This window comes from Plasmodium cynomolgi, chromosome 8, assembly GCF_000321355.1.
Source record: "Plasmodium cynomolgi strain B DNA, chromosome 8, whole genome shotgun sequence".
NCBI classification, from domain to species: Eukaryota; Apicomplexa; class Aconoidasida; order Haemosporida; family Plasmodiidae; genus Plasmodium; species Plasmodium cynomolgi.
In genome coordinates this window covers 1,360,830-1,380,068 of record NC_020401.1, presented here as the reverse complement: position 1 = coordinate 1,380,068, position 19,239 = coordinate 1,360,830, and the positions used below count along the sequence as shown (strand labels likewise).

The 19,239-nt window shown below is 48.5% G+C and overlaps 2 protein-coding genes across 2 annotated transcripts; both read left to right on the top strand.

The window, feature by feature from the left end:
• Positions 1-136: 136 nt before the first annotated feature.
• Positions 137-2,843, top strand: PCYB_083940 (calcium-dependent protein kinase 3; the record flags this gene model as incomplete). Its single annotated transcript, XM_004222132.1, has 5 exons — positions 137-1,285; positions 1,612-2,103; positions 2,258-2,332; positions 2,501-2,599; positions 2,799-2,843. 5 exons carry the CDS (start codon positions 137-139, stop codon positions 2,841-2,843), a joined length of 1,860 nt encoding a protein of 619 aa, XP_004222180.1.
• Positions 2,844-5,602: 2,759 nt separating this feature from the next.
• PCYB_083930 (hypothetical protein) lies at positions 5,603-18,511 on the top strand (the record flags this gene model as incomplete). Its single annotated transcript, XM_004222131.1, has 9 exons — positions 5,603-5,893; positions 6,206-6,599; positions 7,128-7,175; positions 7,244-7,302; positions 7,953-8,723; positions 9,717-10,785; positions 10,853-12,477; positions 12,549-13,402; positions 13,546-18,511. Coding segments are annotated over 4 exons (791 nt in total), but the record flags the coding sequence as incomplete, so codon positions are not given.
• Between the last annotated feature and the right edge of the window lie 728 nt (positions 18,512-19,239).

The following is a 19,239-nucleotide window of genomic DNA, read 5'->3' as shown; positions in this document are numbered from 1 at the left end:
TTCCCTTAGCGAGCAGGCGTGGTGGTGCAGTCACACCTTTGCTCTCCTACCTCTCGGCGCTTACTTTTTTTACGATTGTGTACCCACTTTTTGTGTGGTTCGTTCCTTGAGCTACCGCCACTCCCCGCCAAAAAAGATGAGCACCGTGTGCGCGCACAGAAGCAGACCCAGCAGACCCGTCTCCAACGCCACCATCAAGAACAAGATGAAGAGGTCGACGGAGACCCTGAGGAAGAAAAAGGGGTCGACGAACAAGTCCTTCAAGTTCAGCAAGAACAATCCAGCGTACTGCGAGGGAAGCAGAATTGCTAACAAGAAAGGGAAGCAGGAGGAGGAGAAGAAGAAGGAGGAGCAGGGGGGGAAGGCACTAAAGTGTAAGAGGTCAAAAATGGGAGAAAGGGGATTAACTAAGAGTATGAAAAAAAGCAAAGATAGCAACACGCATGAGAATTCGCATGAGAATTCGCATGAAAATACGCACCAAAATACGCACCAAAATACGCACCAAAATACGCATGAGAGTACGCATCAAAATACGCATCAAAGTACGCATGCACACCACCCCCACCATGCACTAAAACCAGGCAACAGTGAAAATTTTAAATTCTCAAGAAAGGGGTTCATTTTAAGCTTTACAGGAAACCTGCAGGACTTTTACAACCTCTCCGAAGAGCCCCTAGGCAAGGGTACCTACGGAGCCGTCTACAAAGCGACAGACAAACTGCTCAAAATTCAGAGAGCCGTCAAAGTGGTATCCAAGAAGAAGTTAAAGAATGTACACAGATTTAGACAAGAAATAGACATCATGAAAAATCTAGACCATCCTAATGTGATAAAATTGCTAGAGACGTTTGAAGATAGCAAGCAGATTTACTTGGTGATGGAGTTATGCACAGGAGGAGAGTTGTTCGATCGAATTGTAAAAAAAGGACCCTTCTCTGAAATGTACACGTCCTTTATCATGAAGCAGATTTTCTCGGTTCTTAACTACCTGCACATTAGGAATATATGTCACCGAGATTTGAAGCCGGAGAATTTTTTATTTTTCGATAAGTCTCCAGAATCGCTAATCAAGGTGATTGACTTTGGCTTGGCTTCCTACTTCAGTGACACGAACGCGGAGATGAAGACGAAGGCCGGGACCCCCTACTACGTCGCCCCGCAGGTGCTAGCTGGCCGCTACGACTACAAGTGCGACTTGTGGTCCGCCGGCGTGCTGTTCTACATCCTGTTGTGCGGCTACCCCCCCTTCTACGGCGAGAGCGACCACGAGATACTCACCAGGGTGAGCAGCGAGCAGTGAGCAGTTGCGGAGCGGAGAGCGGTGGTGCAGCAGAGAGCGGCGGTGCAGCAGACAGCGGTGGTGCAGCGTCGCGCGGTTATGGAGCGGGGAATGGATGTGGTGGTCACTTGACTCATGTGGTGAAGTGGCTGGATTGTCAGATTTTACATCACAGCGCACCGCCCTTTTGAGTGTTTCTCCTGAAGGGCGTTCACCCCTCCACTTTTGCTGTCTTCCCCGCGTTCGCCGCCTTCCCCACTTTTGCTGTCTTCCCCATTTTCATCGCCTTCCCCACGTTCGCCGCCTCCCCCACTTTCACCGCCTCACAGGTCAAAAGCGGGAAGTTCAACTTCAAGGGCAAGGAATGGGCCCACGTGACGGAAGAGGCCAGGGACCTCATCAAGCGCTGCCTAACCATGGACCCTCAAAAACGAACGACTGCCAGCGAAGCACTCAGACACCCCTGGTTTAAGAAAAATCCGAGCACCTTCAACCTGGACTTTAAAATGGATATCCACGTTCTGGAAAATTTTAAGAATTATGCCCTTATGCTACGTTTCCAGAAGCTAGCCATGACGATTATTGCTCAACAGAGCAACGACTACGACGTGCAGCAGCTGAAGGCGTCATTTCTACACTTGGATGAAGAAGGAAAAGGGAACATAACAAAGGTGCAGCTGCGGAAGGGTTTGGAGAAGAGCGGCTTGATGTTGCCCCCGAATTTTGATTTGCTCCTGGATCAGATAGACAGCGACGGAAGCGGAAACATTGACTATACGGAGTTCTTGGCGGCCGCGATTGACAGGCGGCAGCTCTCGAAGGTGAGATGAAGCGGCTGGTTAGGCGGCTCATTAGGCGGCTGGTTAAGCGGCTGTTCAGCCAACTGGCGCAGTCTTCCTCTTTGCGCCTCTTTTTTGACCCCCTTTTTACTTCCCTCTTTTTTTGCACGTCTTCTCCCCCACCCCCCTTCTGCAGAAGCTCATTTACTGCGCCTTCCGCGTCTTCGATGTGGACAACGACGGGGAGATTACCACCGCGGAGTTGGCTCATGTATGGACCTTCGTTCCCCCCCTACACACATACCCCTGCACGGGAATGTGCCCATGTCCATACGCAACAGATGCTTAGCAGTATAGCTGTGTAGCAGAAGAGCTGTATTGCCCCTCATTTATTTCACCCTTCCCCCGTTTCTCGGCCCCCGTCCGGCCCCCCCTTTAGATTCTTTTCAACGGAAACAAAAGAGGAAACATCACAGAGAGAGACGTCAACCAAGTTAAGAAAATGATCCGTGAGGTGGACAAAAACGGTGACGGGAAGGTAATCCAGCGGTTTTGCGGGTGTTGCGGTGTTGCGCATGCGGCGGAGGGTGAACAAAAAAGACAAGCAAAGATATGCCGCTGTCCAGTTGCTGTCTCCGCCAAGTGGAGCAAACCTGCCTGCATGCACGCGTGCCCACTTGGTATGCCTTTCTTCCCTCGCTCCTTCAATTTTTTTTTTTTATTTCCCCCCCCCGCAGATCGACTTTTACGAGTTTTCCGAAATGATGAAGTTGACGTTCTAGCCGCGGGGGGTAGCGGCCATCATCTGCAGGCACACACAGGGCCAGACGAGAAGTGGCACGTTTGAGGGCAGAAAAGAAGCGACCGTTTGGGGGCAGACGAGAAGCGGCACGTTTAGGGGGGCCGCTTTGAGCCCTCTCCCCCGCTGGGTCTACCGCGCCCAGGCCATCACCCGTGACCCCTTTGGCCTCTTTAATTTTTTCCCATTTTTTAATTTTTCGAATTTTTCAATTTTTCCAATTTTTCAATTTTTCGAATTTTTCAATTTTTCAATTTTTCAATTTTCCCATTTCCGGCCTCCACATACAGCTGCCGCTCTCTCCACGGATGATTTAATTTTTTTTAAGCCCCCTCAGAGTATTCATTTTATTTTTTCCATTTTTTTTTTATTATTTTTATTTTATTTTATTTTTTTTTTTTTTTGCCATTTCTTTGGAGTCTTACTTACTGTGAATGCCCCACTCGTTACGCAATAATTAATTCTGTCCGTTTGAGCGGCTGGACAAAAATTTTGTTGCCTGCACGTGTGCACGTAGTTGTTACTCGGCTAAAAAGGGGAAGCTCACTCGAGGAGCAAACTACACGGGTGAGAGTATACATGCTGATAGTGTTCTTTGCCTACCGAGTAACTACATTCCCATGATGGTGGAACTATATACTATGACAGAATTGTGCGGAGAGGGGATGGACTAGGGGTCCCTTCAGATTAGCACTAGTTGGGGAACCCTCGTTCGTTTCGCCATATTGGAGAAGGAAAAAGAAGCACTGTTTCCTTATACATATGCGGGACATACAAGCATGATGAGCGCCCTTGTACATATGAAAAGGTCGGTGGTGTAAGGATTTGTTTTTCCCTTTTGCTTTGCCCAGAGGGGGGTAATTCTGTTCAGGCCATGGGAGGATCCCACTTAGAGATATGACACCTAGCAGTTGCAGTGATTCATTTCTGCTGATATAGGTTCCTTTGGGAGAAGGTGTAGGGGGGGGAGGATTCCTCTCTTCTTTTCCACAGAGAGTTATTCGGGGGACCCAAAAGGGGAAAGGAGGAGAGAAAGAAGGTAATAACCAAGTTGGGAATCTCCACGGTAAAGAGCAACATGATAGCAGTAGGGCGGCGAGCTTTTGGGGAACTTCCCATTTTAGGGGAAGTCCATTCTGCAACCACTTGGCAAAGAGGCCACTGCTATGTGGTGGCCGCACAGCGGAGAGAAATTGCGGGGAAAATACTTCACATAGAAATGTATACCCTTAAAAAAAAAAAAAAAAAAATATCAACATGTATTATATGTATTTTATGCACATGTTCGTGCAGAGGCTAACTCGTTTTTGCCATTTGTAGAGGTCACTTTTGTGTCACGGTTCATAGGAGAGCGGCAGGCTACTCCTTCAGTGGCGTCATAATTGGTGAATGTTTTTATTGTGCCCTACAGCATCATCAGCCCCTGGTCCTTTTTTTTTTTTTTTTTTTTTTTACATGCGCTCTTTGTGGGTTAGGATCTTTTTCCATATAATTTTTTTTTTTTTTTCGACTTTGGGATATTTTTGACCCTTTTGCAGTGGCGTTAGTATAGCTTCACAGAAAGAAGCCTTTTTTTTTTTTTTTTTTTTTACTTTTTTTCTAGCCCTTTTTTTTAACGGGAAAACGAGGCGGTGCCTTTTCGTGTCAAAAGCGGAAAACTGGTGAATTGGTCCCAATTTTTACCGGCATTCCTTCTGCATAATTTTCTTTCTACCGCTTTGTTTGGCCAAAAAAAGGGAAAAGCAAAAAAAAAAAAGGGAAGAAGGAAAGAAGTTACAAATATTTATATTTCATACGTATGTATGCTCTCCATTTGAATAGTGTAACTGTGACCCATTTTGCTAATTTATTTTATTTTGAAAAAAAAAAAAGCGAATCGGGAATTGTTTTCCCCTCGCCCTGCTTGTATGTACACGGGGCAGGAGAAGAAGTTGCCGTGGGGAGAAAAACAGCTATATTCTGTTCTGCTCTGTCCCACTCTGTTTTTCTCTCGTCTTCTCTACTGTATTATTTTATTCTTTCATTATTTCATTCTTTCATTCTTTCATTCTTTTATTGTTTTTTTTTTTTTTTTCGTTTTGACTGATTTGTCTCCTCCCCCCGTTTGTATCTCCGTTGTGAAGACATTATAGGGAGCAGTGAAAAAGTTGGGAATTTAGACCGATTTTGCTTCCATTGGAGAAAGGGGCAAAAGAAGGAGTGAGTCATCCCACAGAGGTAGGCGAGGCGAATCATCCCACAAGGGTAGACGGGGCGAATCACCCCACGGGACAGAAAAAGTGCGTCTTCCCACGGGGCAGAAGAAGCCCGTCTTCCCACGTGATAGATCCTCTGCACTGCGTAGAGAGGGCGGCCCACCCACCCCCGTAAGGCCTTTTCCCCCCAGGGAGGTCTCGTTGTGCACCCCGCGAGAGGACCGAGCAGACAGAGGGGGAGACGCATCACCCATGATGAGACAACCCCAAGAAGTGAAAACACCAAAATGAGTAAAAACGGCACGAATAGGAGGAGCTACCTAGACATACTTCGGTTTTATAGCAAAGATGAGAATCAACAAGGGGTGCATTCTGCTGGGGGGGTGCAAAGTGGCAGTTCGTTCGGTACCGACTTGAAGAGACAACGCCTTTTCAACGTGCGCAACTGGGATGGAGGTGACTCGCGCCAAGGGAATGACGATCAACAGTTGGGGAAAGACAAAGCGAGTCTCAACACGGACTCTTTTTTCAAAACTCTCTTTTGGAGTCAGAAGGTGGGAAGCACCAACAGCCGCCATTATGGCAGTGGTCAGCATCGGAGCAACCCCTTCGAGGAAGAAGAAAATAATAATGCCCACAAAAGGAATATAAAAAAAATGGGAACGTATACACGAGGAGAGAAGAAAATCAAACCTATACACGACGAAGACAAACTAATTCAAGATCTGAGAAGAGAGCAGAGGATGAGAATGCTTCATCTGCAAAAGCAACATGGGTGGATTAGAAGTCATCAGAAAAAAATGGCTAGCTGTTTTTTTACCTACAGAAGGAGGAAGACGTGCACTATATGCTTCCTTAGCAATAATTTGGAGCACATGGAGAAATGCAGAAATTGCTCTCTGCACTTTCACGTGTACTGCTATAAGATATTTCGAGATAATTTCAATTTGAGCAATTTTGTATGCGACGTGTGTGCGGACTACGAGGGGGGGGCGGCAGGCGGTGCGGTTGGCGGTGCGGTTGGCGGTGCGGTAGGCGGTACGTCTGGCGGTGTTGCCTCCAAGGGGGCTGCCCATCATAGCGCTCACCATGCAAACGCCCAGCAGCGCACGGGCGAGCACTACAGGAAGTATCACTTTGCCTACCATAGAAAAGATGGAGACTTGACCCACGAACCCCTCGAGCGTGGCCCCCAAGTGGAGGAACCAAAGGCGCAAAGGGGTTCGCCCAGGAAAAGGAGACTTTTTAAATGCCTAAGTGAACCCGAGTTCGGCAACAGTGATGACCTCCTCCCAGGGAAGGGGAATCAAAAGGCGAACGAGGCCTCCAAAAGGAGAGCAGAAAGGGCAGAAAGGGCAGATAGAGAAACTGGGAGGATACCCATCGATGATTCCTTCCTTAACAGTGCCAGTTACCACCGAGACGTCGGATACCACTCCGACACGAGATGCAACCGAAAGATAAGTCATGACATAGGGCCATATAGCAAGAAGGCAAAGAGGCAACTAAAGAAAAGGGTTCATGTAGAAATGACTCCAGAAAAGGTTGCCAAGATTATGAGCAAATTGGTGAAGCCTTTGGAGAGCTGCAAAAAGGGCTCCCACGGGCAGCTCCCCCACGGGCAGCTCTCCCACGGGCAGCTCTCTCGTGGGGGGCTCTCTCATGGGCAGCTCTCTCATGGGCATCTCTCTCATGGGCAGCACTCTCATGGACAGCTCTCTCATGGGCATCTCCCCCATGGGCATCTCCCCCATGGGCATCCCCCCCATGGGCATCCCCCCCACGGGCGGTCCTCCCGCGCAATGCTGTTCCACTCGCAGCAAAGTCAGTTTAGTCAGCCCCCCCACGATGGAAAAAACACCCAGTACATACACGCCATTCAGTACAAGCTCCAGCTACAAGAAATAGCAAAGCAACAAATAAAATGCAGCATTTGTAACGGCCTTCACAAACATGTGTTGATGATAAGGACAGGCCCAGACCTCTGGTTCCACCTCTGCTGTCTATACTACAATGACATCTCAAGATGTTATTCCCTAATGCATATCTACTTCGAGTGTTTTTTTCTCAAGTTTTACAATCCTGATTATTTTACTAATATGTATGCCAAACTAAAATCAGTAAATGAAATAATTATCCAAAAAATCAAACAGGAACTTCTTAGCAATTACAGCACGACCATTCATAGCCACTCGTTCAATTTTTTGATGAATCCCTACTACTACAATTTGACCCTCAAGCAGATTAAAAATTTGATTTTTTACAATTTTATTATGCACACCAATGTGTTGTATGGAGGGCACACTCCCACTGCTGCGGCTGCGGGTGCTGCGGCAGCTACTACTGCTGCTGCCACTACTTCTACTACTGCTGGATGTGCCACTGTTCGTGTATCACCTGTGGGAAGCAGTGACGCGGAGTGCACCGTGCAGGGAGTGCTGTGTGCTAACCGGAACTGGGAAAACTTGGCTGAAATGAACTTTGGTTCGAAGGACAGGCGTCGCGTGGGGGAATCGTCCAGCTGCGCACATTCCAGTAGGAGGAGGGAGAGTCAGAAGGGGGGTCACTCCCGCATGGAGGTGCATGGCAGGTTAGGTAGTCCCGATAGGCACCATCCCGATGGGCACCACCCCGATGGGCACCACCCAGATTGGCACCACCCCGATAGGCACCACCCCGATAGGCACCACCCCGATGGGCACCACCCCGATGGGCACCGTTCCAATGTAAGTAGCGCAGCCAGTAGCTACATCGCAAGCAGTAGCACGGCCAGCTGCAGTGACTCCTCCTCAGACAGAGCAAACACGAGAGACGGTACGCAGGATCAGGATGAAGGAGAATACGAAGAAGACCAAGAAAATGATCTATATGTGGAGGAGGACGAGGAATGTATGAGTATGCACAGTCAAAATGAGCTGACCAATGTCTACTGTATCGATACTAATAACTGCACTGTTGTCACGGAGGATAATTACTATATTACAGACGTCCTTCATATCGTAAGTAACCACACAAGGAACGAAATCAACCTAAGTGTAAACAAACAAAACGAGTTTAATTTATTCTTCAAGGAAATTGAGCAACTTATTTATAAGAGAGATTTTATTAACATGACCATTTTGAAAGAAATTAAAGAAAAAACTCTTGAGTCGGTCATAAATAACCATTCGAAGATTTGTTTTTTTTGTAAAACGGCTACTGGCATAAAAACGAAATGCATGTTTCCATCATGTTGTACTTATTTTCATATTTCTTGTTACTATGAGTTTTTTTTGCATAGTGCACATGTGATGTGTCAGTGGAGGAGGGGCACCAAGAGGGGGGACGACCGACTCGCCCACAGGCATGCGGCGCAGAGGCATGCGGTGCAGAGGCATACGGCGCAGAGGCATGCGGCACAGAGGAATGCGGCACAGAGGAATGCGGCACAGAGGCATACAGCGCAGAGACATACAGCGCAGAGTATGGCAGCCAAGATAACAACGACAGAGGACACCCTTCTCAGGATGAATAAACTGATTAAGAGACGCGACCACAGGAAGAGGCGCTTGCGCAATGGCGTGGGTAACGACGATGCCAGTTTGGGGGGAAGCGGCGAAAAGGGTCGAAGTGGGGAAAATGGTGAAAGTGGCCAAAACGACCAAAACGGCCAAAACGGCCAAAACAGCGTTGGTCGTGGCACCCACGCTGACCGCTGCGGTCGCTCTAGGGGGAGGACGGCGCCCACTGCAGGCGTTGCAGCGAAAACCCTCTCGAGACGGAACACCCAGGAGCAGTCCCCGATCGACCCGATGCTTTACGTTCGAAACATAAAGAGGAAAATAATGGACAGTAGCGAACAGCAGGTTGCGGGGAGTAGCAGCGGTGCAGCGGTGGGGGGGGTTCCTCCAGGAGGACCGCCAACCGGGTCGTCAAATGGGCTGCTAACGGGACCGCTAACGGGAGCGCTAACAGGGCCGCAAACAGGACCGCTAACAGGGCCGCAAACAGGACCGCTAACAGGGCCGCAAACAGGACCGCTAACAGGGCCGCAAACAGGACCGCTAACAGGGCCGCAAACAGGACCGCTAACAGGGCCGCAAACAGGACCGCTAACAGGGCCGCAAACAGGGCCGCAAACAGGACCGCTAACAGGGCCGCAAACAGGGCCGCAAACAGGACCGCTAACAGGGCCGCAAACAGGACCGCTAACAGGGCCGCAAACAGGGCCGCAAACAGGACCGCTAACAGGGCCGCTAACAGGACCGCTAACAGGGCCGCTAACAGGGCCGCAAACAGGACCGCCAAAGATGAACCCGATTATACTCCCCTCGACCGTTGAACACACGGACAAGACAAAGCCACATGCTAAAAAGGAAGTAATCGAGTTATCGACCACACCCCTTGCCAGTTCCGGTGCCATCATATTAGAGGATCACCCCCACAGGAGCAAAGTCAACATGGATACGAGGGAAGTCGATAGCGGGGGGGGTGCACCTACCAGTACACACGTACCATTCATCCCAGTGGGTAGTAATACCGTTGGGTATGGACAATGCGAGTGGGTTGGAGATAGGGACGGCTACTCATGTGGTGGAGGTACCAGCCAAGGTAGCTTCTTAAACGCCAGAAGGGGGAGGTGGAATGCAGCAGTAGTCCCTGTTCCCTTGAGCGACTCCAAGAGGGGCGCATTCGAAGAGGAAAATCTGAACCAAAAAGTTCGATCAAAGAGCTGCCACCATGAACGTCACCATGAACGTCACCATGAACGTCACCATGAACGTCACCATGAATGTCACCATGAACGCCAACATGAACGTCAACCTAACCAGATGATGGTGTTAGATCAGCTGAAGCATAATGTAATGAAAACAGGGCCCTGCAAAAATCCCGAAATGGGAGATCGACACGGGAGGAGATTTATGGAGAATACTTCATCTTTTTGTAGCGATGTAAACCTGGTAGGAATGAACAGATGTAATAAGCTCACGTTTAAAGAGTGTGGGAAGCATCCAACGAGGGATTATGTCACCATAGGAGGTATGCCTCTTCAGGGTGAGAAGCCAGACGTGAGCATGCACAAACTGATGCAGAGGGTCACTCAGAGGGTGGCGCAGAAAACAGCTCCGAAAACGCCACCCAGGATAGCGCCCAAGATGACCCCCAAGATGGCCCCCAAAATGACGACAAAAACGCGGGACCGAGCGGATCGATCGGATCGACCGCGGAGGGGTGTCGACTGCGAGAGCTTTTCTTCCCTGTCGTCTCTCCTCTGCTCGTCCATACCATCCGACTACCACGAATCCTCATTCGGCTCCACCAGATCGTCCGATCGCTCTCTGTCCCTCCACTCAAAGTCGAATTCGATGTCTCAACACTCATTGACAGTTCCATCGGCGTCATCTTCATCGTCCAGCACATACGCGTCATCCTCGGGTTGCTCCTCCGAGTATGCATCCGAGTATGTAACTCCTTCTAGAAGAGTAGCACCTGCAAAATGGGACATCCCTTCCTCTTCTTCTTCCTCCTCCTCCGCTTCCTCTGTGATGTCACATCTTAATGGAAAGGCCAAGTCCATATCCACCTCCCCTTCTGTAGCGTCCAATAGATCATGTCGAAATAGCAACTCCCTATGTAGCAGCAACTCGCAAGAAGCGTTGTCTTCCTCGTGCGGAGAGGGATTCTCAAATTCAAAGTTGGGAGGTCATATAGGGAACTCAAGCAATATACATCATAGTAATGCCAATAACAGTAATGCTAAGAAGAAGAAAAAAAAAAATAAAAAAAAAAAAATACGAATATTGTGATGTGACCACAGACACGGAGTATGGAGGAAGAAATTCCAAGACGAATATGTTAGGTCTCTTCACCACCAACGTATCTAACATCGGAAATAGTTACTTGGAAATGAAAAATATCAAGCTGGCTTTGTGCAATGCTCACAATAATGAAAATGATATCAAAACAGTGTTGAACCTTAAGTTAAATGTAGTTAATAATAAGAGGCACAGCAATCTGGGGGGGATCTTTTACCATTACTATAACTCGTTCCTCTCCTCTGTGTTTTTCGCGGAGAAGTTTGTCCACATGTCGGAGGGGGGAGAAGCTCCCAAAGGGGGGGAAGCCTCCAAAGGGGGAGAAGCCCCTCAAGCGGGGAAGGACACTAACGAATGGGTGAACAACCAAATAGAGAGCAAGAACGACCAAGTCAGCCAATGCGGAAACGAAAATGGAAACGTGCTCCAAGAGAAAAAGGTAGACGAAATTAAGGATGGAAGTAGCACCCCGTCAGGAGAGTGCGACACTCAGGAGGGCGTAGCCACCCCCTCGGAAGAACAAGACAGTCGGGGAGAAGCAATCAGCATAGATGATGCTGTGGCCACGGTAGGCATGGTAAGCACGGTAGGCACGGTAGGCACGGTAGGCACGATAGCCACGATAGGCACGGTCGACCCCGCTACCTCCGCAACGGCAGTCAACCCACCAAACGGAGAGACGCACAAACCGAGCGACCACACCCATAAGAGAAAAATCGGATGCCTTTCCGGGATGTCTAACTCCGATGGGGAAAACGAACAGAAGGGGATAAAACATTCAGAGCAGCATGGCGAGGACGACACAGATGTAGCGCATGTAGCGCATGTGGCGAATGTAGAGCATGTGGCGAATGTAGAGCATGTAGAGCATGTAGCGCACGTAGCGCACGTATCACATGGAAATAAAAAGAAAAAGGCTAAACTAAGCATTGAGGAGGGCGCGGGAGAGTTGACCGAAGTGGAGCGTGGCACGCACAACGTTGACCGTCATGATGGTGGTAGGTGGCGTGATGAGGCTCACGTGGAAGGGGGGAGCTCGGACCACCCAGATGATAAAAAGAGGGAAAAAGAACCAGCGAACGAGCTGGAAGTAACAACTGACTATGATAATTCCCCGGCGCAAGAAAAGGCCAACGAATGTGACACGTTGAGAGATGCGCACGAGGAGAGGAGCAACCAGGTGGAGGGGGCGGCGGAAGGAGCAGTCGAAGCAGTGGAAGGAGCAGTTGGAGCAGTGGAGGGAGCAGTCGAAGCAGTGGAGGGAGCGGTCGGAGGAGCGGTCGAAGCCGGGGAGGTGCATAAACAGCAGGAAAGAACAGCCGAGGCGAGGGAGCGGCAAGGGGACGTCAAAGAGAGTGAGGAGGAAGCGGCCCCCAAAGGGGTAGCGGCCACAAGTAAAAAAGCGGCCCCCAAAGGAGAAGAGAACGACCTCGCGCTGCTGCTGTTCTTGAACTACATCAATCGAGTTATCGACAACGTAGAAGCCAGCGTGATCCTAAAGAACAACGTGTGCGAAGGAGTGTACTACCTGCGACAGGAAAACGGAGTGAACATATGTCAGAAGGTGAGTGGCCGATTTAAAAAGCAGCTGAAGATACAAAACATGAAGAAAAAAAAAAAAAATTAAGTGATATTACCATTTTAAAAAGTACAAATATAGATATACAAAAGGGAAATAAAAAAAACATATCGAGCAGCATGGACTTGAAGAAAAAAGTTGATGTGAATAAGTTCGCCTACCTCTTCTATCGACTTCCTGTACTACTTTACGGAAATACATTTGTAAGCGATGTGGATAACTTGAAGTACATGGTTCAGATAAAAAATGTTTTACATCATTATTTTGATTTTTCGAATTCTCCAAATATCGTTGGTCTTGTGGAATTACTTAAAGGATATGCCAACCACTCCATGTTTCATAAGACTTCGAGCAACTCGAGGAGAAGCGTCCATGACAGGGAGGACAAGTGCGGCACGAGGAGGAAGCTTTCGGCCAGCGGCGCGCCGGTGGGGGCACCGACAGAAGCGGCAGAAGTGGCAGGAGCGGCAGAAGTGGCAGAAGTGGCAGAAGCGGCAGAAGCGGCAGAATCGACCGCAGGGACAGCAGCGGCAGCAGCGGCGAAGGCGTTGCGTCAGGATGGCGAGGAGCAGCCCTGCTTGGGCAACTCGTTCGACGCGATGGCAGCAGTAGGTGCCACTGCCACAGGGGGAGAGAACGGGGGTGATGATACCACTGCGCAACTCGAAAATACAGGCGAACGGACGGGCAGCATTGCTACGATGACGGAGATGGCCTCCACTGAACAAATCGAAAAAAATCAAACAAAGAATCATCACCCATTTGGTAATGAAAAGGAAGACATTACAGAAAATAGAGATGCAGATTTAGTTAAAGGAAGCACGTGTGCCAGCACCGTGAGTGCGTATTGCCCAAGTCTGCTCGGAGACAACCATTATGATATACAGGACAAGGAGCTGGTAAATACACATGAAAAGGAATCAAGAACAAAGAAAAAAAAAAAAAGTCAATTGCAAACGGAAGTAATTGTAATGTAAGTATGCCATCTCAAGTGTTAGAACGAGTGGACTGTTTCAATAATGAAGAAGGACAGAGAAACGAAAACACATGTAATAAAGGGGGGGTAACGAAAGGAGACAAATCAGGGAAGGATTCCCAATCGTATGTTAATAAAAGCTTTAACTTAGTGTTCTGTCTGTTCGACAACGGGAATCATATATACCTTTTAATCTACGAGTCGGACAGTGACAACAGAAAGAAGTATGCAAAGAATAAACTCCTTCGAAAAAAAAACGAGTGTAACAATATCGATTATTTTTTTAGGGAGCTATACGAGAAGGTGCATCAGAGTAGCTCGAAGGACGGGGCCTTTTCAATTTTGAAGGCTCTCTTTTGTAATGGGGTCGGTGCATCGGTTGGAGAATCCTCCTCCGCGGGGCTTTCCAGCGGGGTGATCCCCCAGGGTGGAATTGGCTGCATCGCATCGAGTGACTCGACTGCGTCGATGGGACCAGCTGGATTGGCGAGTTCGATGGGATCAACTGCTTTGGCGAGTTCGATGGGACCAGCTGGATTGGCGAGTTCGATGGGATCAGCTGGACTTACGAGTCCGATTGGGTCGATGTGGTCCATGGGGTCTATGAGCGGAACGAGTAACCGCAGTGGAAGCAGCAGCAGGGCTAGCGGCCACAGGGCGCACTCCAGCCCAAGCGCGAATGCAAGCGTGAACGCAAGGAACGTCGCCACGGGTGCTAGCGGCGGCAATGTCAGCGGAAGTATCAGCGGCAATGTCAGCGGCAATGTCAGCGGCAGTGTCAGCGTTGCCAGTCCCGATGAGCAAAACTACCTCAGGATGAGCGAAATGCTGCTGAACAAAAATGTCCTAAAAAATATACTCAACAACTTTAGCGCATTTAATATCACCAAGAATATGAACTTAAAACTGGCCAACGTTATCGAACTGACTTACTACGATTACCTTTTTATAAAGAGACACAAATTTTTTTACTCGAGGAGGGGTGTGAAGATTTACGACATCTGCAACAATCTGTATGGCGAGGGGGAACCCGCGGAAGAGGACCTGGGGGGTAGCGTCGTCGGTGGAAGCGCCGTCGGTGGAAGCGTCATTGGTGGAAGCGTCGTCGGAGGGAGTGTCGTCGGAGGGAGCGTCGTCGGAGGGAGCGTCGTCGGTGGAAGCGCCGTCGGAGAGAGTGTCGTCGGTGGAAGCGCCGTCGGAGAGAGTGTCGTCGGTGGAAGCGCCGTCGGAGGGAGCGCTAAGAGGAGTGCCCACCAGTTGGCGCACAAGCTAAAAGAAATCGTCGCGAAATTGTACGCTGGAAAAGGCAGCAGTAACACCTCGTTCAATTTTAGGGGCATGGTAGCTAGCGATAGTTGCCACCCTGGGAGTGGGGACGTCAGTAGGGTTACTCCATACGTTAAGGACGAAAAGGCCAAGTTGGGAGGAGGAGTAGTCACCCCGATGGGAAGTTTCGACGTCGCGGCTGGCTGTAGTGGAGGCATTACCGATTGTCGCCATGTAAGCCCCTTCCTGTGGGGACCAGAGAACGGCACCTTCGCAGGTGGCTTCCTAGGCGGCTTCCCAGGAGGCTTCCCAGGCGGCTTCCCAGGAGACCTCAGCGGAACGACCAAGATGATGGCCTATGACTTTGCCAAGAATGGAAACCTGCTGAGCAAAGGAGTCAAGGAAAAAATTTTGAATAAACAGATAACGAAGAGGAATGACAGGAGAGACCAAAAGGATGGCCAAAGGAGTAGAAACAAGAAGGAGCAGAAGAACTCTTTGGATGATTATCCTAAGAGTTGCAACACAGGTAGGGGAAAGCTACCCTCAGGAAAGACAATCACGAACAATGAATCTGGTGAATATGGCAACTTGGATTTTGTCACAGATCAGAGCAGAGAAAGCTCAATCAACTGCATCATAAGGGAGTCTCTTCTGAACCGATGCGAGGACAGCACCATGTCGGAATTGGTGAAGGAAATAATTAAGAGGTACAACTCCTTTGGGGGGAACACGAGAAGCGGCTCCAGGGGGAAGTGCCACCCCGCAGAAGTGCCCCTGCACCCGACCAACAGCTTCAGCGCGTACGACGTGTATAAATTGTTTCTGCTGGATAATGACGCGAGGGGCGGCGAGATAGGCAGCGGGGTAAGCGGCGGGGTTGGCAGCGGGACGAGCGCCTCGATCGACGGCTTGGTGAGTGGTGGAGGTGCTGCTACCCCCCCTGGCGCAGCGAACGAGCCACAGGTGGCACCCCTCTTCAAAAATAAAGAAGAGAAAAAAAAGTACCTGAACAACGTCCTCTTCGATAAGGCCGCCCTAACCAACTTTCGAAGCTTCGTGCTAAAAAAAAGGCAAATGGATTTTTTTTACAAAAGCTGGAACGGGCTAGCAAATTGCATAGAGAGGGAGAATAACTTCGTGGATATTGGTAATATTTTGTCCTTCCACCTGAACAGGAGTGACTTCGTCAAACAGGTGAAGTGGCGCAACGTCGAGGAGGTCGAGACGAAGGTGAGCTTGAGCAGGAGCGGGGTTGGCAGCGTTGGGGGGGTCAAAATTAAGGCAGAAGACAAAAAAACAGGTTCCTTCGCTACGTCGCCCAGAATCTGCACCAAAAATGGTAACCACACGAACGTGGGAAATTCCAACCACGCGATTGCAGATGGAGAAAATTCAAGCATGTGTAAGAGCGAGGCCGCAAGTGGGTCCTCAATCCCTGGAGAAGGTCATTCGCAACCACGTGATGGAGCCAAAAATAATGAAAAGGAAGAGAAGAGCACAAGTGACATTGCCGTCACGATTGGTGATGGAAAGTGCGACCTCAGCGGACGTAATATCTTTTCCTCCGTTGTGAAGGATCAAAAATGTGAAGAAATAGTCAAATGCGCGAAAATCTCAAGCAATAGCAGAAGCGTTAGCTCGAAGAAGCAGCTAGTGAAGGAAGAAAAAAAAATCCACTCCGATCTGTCCAATCATGACAAGAGCGAGCATAAAAGGGAAGACCAAAAGGAAGGCCAAAAGGAAGGCCAAAAAGAATGTCAAAAAGAAGGTCAAAAAGAAGGCCAAAAAGAAGGCCAAAAAGAAGGCCAAAAAGAAATCCAAAAAGAAAGCCAAAAAGAAAGCCAAAACTATCGTAATCGCAATCGCGATCGCGATCGGGAGCACCAGCACGAGAACGATGGCGAAAGCTTTGACGAACTGATCATCCACAACTATGACAAAATGAAAGACCTCTATAATAACCTAAATGAAGAAATAGTAAAGAACAAACTGCTACTTATGAGCAAAATTATCGATGAAAATCACTTTTACAACGTTGCTGATATGCCCATGTATGTAAATTTGGTCTTTTACAAATACAGTTGTGTTAACACTTGGAACAACTTGGTTCATAATTTGAGGGAGAGCTTCGTAAGGGAGGAGGAACACCTTTTGAGTACAAACGGGGTAATGAACAAAAAAGTGGGTGCTCCAAATAATCAAGATGAAGCGTTTTTCCTGACGCCCACGCCGACAACCTTGCCAACGGCGGCAGCGTTGCCGGAGGAACAAAACCGTTCGAGCGATGGTTATGGAGGGGAGAGGGAAGAGGATCGTAATGGTGACAAAGGAAAAGCGGCCACCGTTGGGGAGACAGTGACAACCCAGTGGAGTAATAACCCTATGGGGAAGGAGAGCGGCCCCGAGGAGGGTACTACCAAAATGGGAGACCAAAGAAGTGAAGCAGTTCCTCCCTCAGGCGTAGACTTATCCACATCGGATGCCCCACCTGCTGCGATAGACCCGAAGAGGAACGCCCCCAACTTCAACCAAAAGAAAAATGGGAAAAACGGAAAAAATAGTAAAAATGAAGAAAAGGAGAAGGAAAAACCAAAGCCAAAGCCAAACGATTTCACATGTAGTGTGTGCTTCAACAACGAGTTGAACAACATAAATATTTTGTACAGATGTGTCGAATGCTCCATTTACATTCACAAGTACTGCTATGGAATATATCAGAAAGGAAGGAGCGATGAATTTTTGTGCGACAAGTGTGCATTTAGCAAGTACTTCAATAAGAGACGACAGCAGGGTGAAGATCCCAGTAAGGGTAGCAGCCACTCGAAAAAGAAAAAGAAAAGCAGCAGCAGTGGAGGAGGAGGGGGAGCGGTATCGGTGGCGACTGCTTCTGTGGCTGCTTCTGTGGCTGCTTCTGTGGCTGCTTCTGCGACTGCTGCTGCGACTGCGGCGTCGAGTAGTGGGCAGGCCCATGACTCCAACATGAATAATGACCCATGCGATCACCCAAGCAAGAGCGCCCTTGACACATTGAAGGGATTTGAAAGTTGCTGCTGCATATGCAAGAAGGATGGAGGCGCCTTGAAGAAAACCACGACAAACCAGTTTGTTCACATTTTTTGTGTTTTATTTTTTATCTCCAAAGTATTTTGTTTAAATATTTACAATTTGAACCTGTGGGATGTTAGCAATTTGAGATCCTTCGAAAATGTCTGTTGTATTTGCAATAAAAGTGGAGCTGTCATACGTTGTGCCTACTGCGAAGAAGGCGCTCAAGGGGAACACACTCCGAGTAATGCGAACGCGTATACAAACCGCGCGAAGAAGGAGAAGAAGTGCAATAAGTGGTTTCACCCCCTGTGTGCTTATTTGGAGGGGTATCATATGAATGTTGAAATATACGAAGATCTGTTTGTAATGACTTATTTTTACGATAACTGCTTCTCGTGCTTCCACGTGATCACACACTGCAATGACCACGTCCCTCCGGGCAGCTACCAAAATAGGGAAGCCGTTAAATGGAAGAGGGGCAAGTCCTACCTGAGCAGCGGTACTAGCGGTGGTATTAGCAGCGGAAACGTCGGTGGAGGAAACGGCAGTGGCAATAACGACGGCGCCGCGTCCACCAAGTCGAGCGACAAAAACGCAAAAAATAAGGGAAAAAACAACTGCCAAAGTAGTAAGATCGCGACGAGCGCCCCATGTTCACACCAGCAGAACGGCAGTAGCACCTCGCCACCTCTTCAAAACTGCTTGAACGGCATTCTTGTAAAAGAGGAAACCAGCAACGAAATTTGCGCGACTGATCAGATAGAACAAAAGCCTATATGTTATAGCTAGCTAACAAATAAGTTATGACCCGTTCAGGCGAAAATGAAAAAAAAAAAAAAAAAAAGCCATTTTACGTGCACACCCCATTTCAGAAAAGAAAAAGTAGCCAATCCGTGTGCACACTCATTTAAGGAACAAACGAACGGGCAGCGTGATGTGAAAAATGGTGATATGAAGGAACGGACGAGAACGCAAACGTTGTTATGCCCCCCATATAGGCGCCATTTCTGTGTATTCATTTCCTCCCGCATGAATGTTACCGGTGGAAAACGAGCAACTCGGTTTTTTAACTCCATTGGGGGTGGTGGTCATTCACTTTGGCACGCAATTTTTTCTTCATTCTGCGGGATCACCACCCGATGAGGAATAAAAATCACCTTATTTTGCGAAATGAACATTTTTACCCTTGTCTGCATTTCTTTTCCCCGCATACATACATGTAACATACTTGTCCGAACACCCCATATGTGCAACTTTAAAATGTAGGAGAGTGAAATTGGGAATGTTTTTGCATGCGTTGTCACAATGTATATGTGCGTTTGTGTTTGCACACGTAAATTTTTTTTTTTTTTTTTGGCATTTTTCTTAACTTTGAGTCTTATTCGATAGTGTGTTCCCGTGCATGTGTTGTATTGCCTTAAAAAAAGAACTTCCGGAGAGGACTTTTGAATGTAGTTTTTTTTTTTTTTTTTTTATCCCCATGGGGATGGCATAAAGATGGCGCACAAATGGCGAAT